This window comes from Glossina fuscipes, unplaced genomic scaffold (genome assembly GCF_014805625.2).
Source record: "Glossina fuscipes isolate IAEA_lab_2018 unplaced genomic scaffold, Yale_Gfus_2 106366, whole genome shotgun sequence".
Taxonomy (NCBI): domain Eukaryota; kingdom Metazoa; phylum Arthropoda; class Insecta; order Diptera; family Glossinidae; genus Glossina; species Glossina fuscipes.
In genome coordinates, this window is record NW_024005619.1 from 1 (window position 1) to 3,667 (window position 3,667).

The window sequence follows — 3,667 nt, forward strand, 5'->3', positions numbered from 1 at the left end:
AAAAATTTGAGGTATTCCCCTTACCTAGTCATTGCGTAGGGATATTGTAATATTGTAATTGCGGCAATCGTCTTATCAGTTATTAAGAAGTAGCCAATATGAATACATCGATAAATAAAAATAAAAGCAAGGATGAGCGTCGCGCAAACCATAATATGGAAAATTCCATTGAAAAATTGAGTAATGGATTAATTCAATTAAAAATGCATGTTGCACCAGCATTTTTCAAAGTCATTACTGATTTTAAAGATCTCCAAACGGAGTCGTCTTCTGAAATTCATGTACCACCTCGCGGTATTTTTAATCAAGAACCTTACATTAAAATTAAAGGGAAAACAAGCGATACCGTGAATGAAGTTAAAAGGCAAATCGATTTCAAAATACATAACGCAAGGCAAAAGCTAGTATCGAAACATTTTTATGGCGTAGTTTTGTGTGGTGAAATTCGTGAAAAATTCGTCACATTCAAAAAACAAATCTTAGCCGCTCAAATTCCCGGCATCGGTGAAAATCTATTTCGCAGTGATGGTCATTTGCATATTACGTTTGGTATATGCCTATTGGCAGATGAAATTGAAGAACAAAAAGCAATAACTTTATTGCAGAGCTGCGGTGAATACGTGCATGATATGAAAACGCCCTTTAAAATTCATGCCAAAGGTTTGACATTCAAAGGCGATAACCCAAGTGCCGTGCGTACTTTGCGGGCTGGTATTGATTGCCCTGATCTCATCAAATTTGCTAACCATTGTACAAAACGCTTCAATGACAGCGGACTCGGACGGAAGGACTTTTCATCGAATCATGAGACATTGCATGTCGCCCTTATGGATGCTGGTCACAGTGGTCGCCGCATAAAGTCAACCATAAATCCTTTTGACGCTCGCGAAATTTTTCAGCGTTGGGGGGACTACGATTTCGGTACAGTGGACTGCACGGAAGTTAAGCTATGCGTCATTGTTTCTCCAACTTCTAAAGAATACTATAAAGTGTTTAGCACTGTTCAGTTTTAATGAATTTTTTTTTTTTTGTTTCAATGAAATCCCCGCTGTTCTGCCAAACAATTGACATATTAATAAAATAACAAATATCTTCCAAGTTACAATATATGTTCTAGTTCAGCCGTTCACGCGTTGCAGAAGACGAAAAATGGACACAGGTCTACTTATTTATAGATTTGTTTATTATAAGATATGCGAAATTGCTATATTTACTTTATAAAGTAGTAGTTGCTTTTCGCCGTGGATACCGAAATCGACTTAGGTTTGCTTTCCCGTAAGTTACGCAAACTTTTGCTCTCCGCCAGCTACTAAAAGATCGTGTATAAGTAAGATCGAGAATCTATGTATGATACGTAGCAAGAGATTTGCTAAGTTGGATATTATTTCCCCTTTCCATCCATCAAAGAAAATCCGCAATTCGCAACCCATAAATAATAAACATTCTTAATGAAATAACTTAACCGTGCTTAGTCGATAGTTTATTTCTCGGTTATTCAAACGTTCGCCATAGTGAAAATTAAGATAAAAATTTAATATTCGCACATAAATTTGTTTTAAGGCTACTGAACAAAATGTCAATCAATAGAATACGCTTTAAAGGCGCGTTCTATAGTAAACAGTGAAGTAAACAAACTTGCAAAGCTATCACTCCATTTCCACTAGTTCAGTTGCTATGCACCGTTAGCAGAGTCTATAATATCTAAGTTCATGTAAAACATGTAGACATGCGGGAGTGTGGTATTTTAAAGAATTCGACTTTATCTTTTACACACATTCTGTGTTTGCGAAATGTAGCTGAAAGTGCAAGATATGTAGCGGCATAGCAAATGTGAGCAATTGTACGCATTAAAATTCATTCTTAGAGGAGTCATGGCTTGAATAAATTTTCCTAGAATTTTGGATGGTGAAGAATTTTGATGAGTGTTTTATTTCGAAATTGACAAAGAAATGTCAAAACATTAAACTAAAAGCATTAAAATTTTATGGCTGTCATGTGGAAAAATAAATGTTTTTTTTTTTTTCTAACTGTGTGTGTGTTTTTTTAACATGCGTCGGTCGGTTGACCTGGCGAAAGAAAGGAAAACAATAGATATAAAACTTTTGTCGTGATCGAGGAACAAGCCAATTCATTTGTCGAGGATGAATTTCATCAAGGTTAAAACGCTCTTCATTACGGAGGATTTTCATATTTATCAAATTGGGAAACTTAAACCCTCTTGGGTACTTGGATACTTCTTTCTATAAATTCCCGTCGTCATCAAGTCGCACTTTATTTGCTTAACCTTCCGGGACAGTCTTATCAACCGTCCGATGCACTTTGCAATGAAATATCAATTTTACAAAACTTCTCTTACTTGTTAAAAAAATTGCCAAGTTCCCAAAATAAGGCCAGGTATTGCTTGCAAGGCATGTTATCCCTTTAGTATTTGTTTGTTTTGATCTTAAATTAAACGACTTTTTTTTTTAATACAATTTTTATTTTGTTAAGTATTCCAAAGGGTCCGTCTATTCCATTCGATATGGAAAGGTGATAAGATACTTGCATTTGCATACTTTCGTAGATGCTTCTTCCAAATACTTTAAACAAAATAAGCTGCCAATTCAGCCATTTTATCTTTGGGTGGCCGTGTTCCGCCGCGACTTCCTCTTCCACTGCTACGTCCTTTGTTACCGCGACCGCCACCACGACCTCCGCGTCCAATGCCGATTCCACCACTATTATCACATATATTTACTGGCCTCGATGGAACGGCACGATGCTTTTCCACTAAATGCGAAAAATCACTTGAACAAAAAATACAACCCGTTTTCTCTTCTGAACTATCCTTAAACTTGGTTTTATCTGATTTATAGACAACTGACACTAATTGAGCTCCCCATTCATTGTATTTGTCCTCTGCTGAAAGTGACAATATTATATACTAAAACTTACTATTGTCGCGATTATATGAATCTTACCCTCTACCGTCACTTTGGTTGCTCCTTTGAAGCAATTGATAATAACATCACACCTATTGCAAACCAGTTTCCAACTCGGAGTACCAAATTTCGCACAATATTTCGAAAATTGCAACTTGTAACTTGAATGCAAATTTGCATGGATAAGCATATGACATACAGAGGGACTTCAGAACCCCTTTCGTTTGTTACATACGTCCGCACTATATTAATATACCTTGTACCACAAGTGGTATAATATATAAAACCTTAACTTTGACCGAATTTGCTTTTCCTGTAGGAACACATGGAATAGTTTACTGATAGTGTTTTTGGCTTGCGAACTTAGCGAATATAGAAACTCACCATTTCAAATGACATCACTGTCAAGATCTAATTGGTTACTATATACATAAATATACGAATTCATTCAAAAATTTGAGGTATTCCCCTTACCTAGTCATTGCGTAGGGATATTGTAATATTGTAATTGCGGCAATCGTCTTATCAGTTATTAAGAAGTAGCCAATATGAATACATCGATAAATAAAAATAAAAGCAAGGATGAGCGTCGCGCAAACCATAATATGGAAAATTCCATTGAAAAATTGAGTAATGGATTAATTCAATTAAAAATGCATGTTGCACCAGCATTTTTCAAAGTCATTACTGATTTTAAAGATCTCCAAACGGAGTCGTCTTCTGAAATTCATGTACCACCTCGCGGT

The 3,667-nt window shown here is 35.9% G+C and overlaps 2 protein-coding genes across 3 annotated transcripts; one reads left to right on the plus strand and one right to left on the minus strand.

Annotated features, from left to right (window-relative positions):
• Positions 1–40: 40 nt before the first annotated feature.
• LOC119644283 lies at positions 41–1,441 on the plus strand. The gene has a single exon (XM_038043821.1). The coding sequence runs from the start codon at positions 99–101 to the stop codon at positions 1,011–1,013; it is 915 nt and encodes a 304-aa protein (XP_037899749.1). The 5' UTR covers positions 41–98; the 3' UTR covers positions 1,014–1,441.
• A 707-nt stretch (positions 1,442–2,148) lies between these two features.
• On the minus strand, positions 2,149–3,171 carry LOC119644284 (DNA topoisomerase 3-beta-like). 2 transcript variants are annotated; one of them, XM_038043822.1, is made up of 2 exons: positions 2,961–3,171; positions 2,149–2,901 (listed from the first exon to the last, which is right to left on the minus strand). In XM_038043822.1, the coding sequence occupies exons 1-2, from the start codon at positions 3,109–3,111 to the stop codon at positions 2,582–2,584; spliced, it is 471 nt and encodes a 156-aa protein (XP_037899750.1). In that variant the 5' UTR covers positions 3,112–3,171; the 3' UTR covers positions 2,149–2,581. The 2 variants fall into 2 exon arrangements, with proteins under 2 accessions (XP_037899750.1, XP_037899751.1); XM_038043823.1 differs by having other exon boundaries at positions 2,149–2,898; positions 2,961–3,168.
• Positions 3,172–3,667: the final 496 nt, after the last annotated feature.

Bases quoted from the DNA above. Each gene is read 5' to 3' on its own strand.
- LOC119644283 (XM_038043821.1), top strand. From the start codon at position 99: ATGAATACATCGATAAATAAAAATAAAAGCAAGGATGAGCGTCGCGCA.
- LOC119644284 (XM_038043822.1), bottom strand. From the start codon at position 3,111: ATGCTTATCCATGCAAATTTGCATTCAAGTTACAAGTTGCAATTTTCG. The intron at 2,902-2,960 runs GTAAGATTCATA...TGTCACTTTCAG, and splicing joins AACCAAAGTGACGGTAGAGG to CAGAGGACAAATACAATGAA.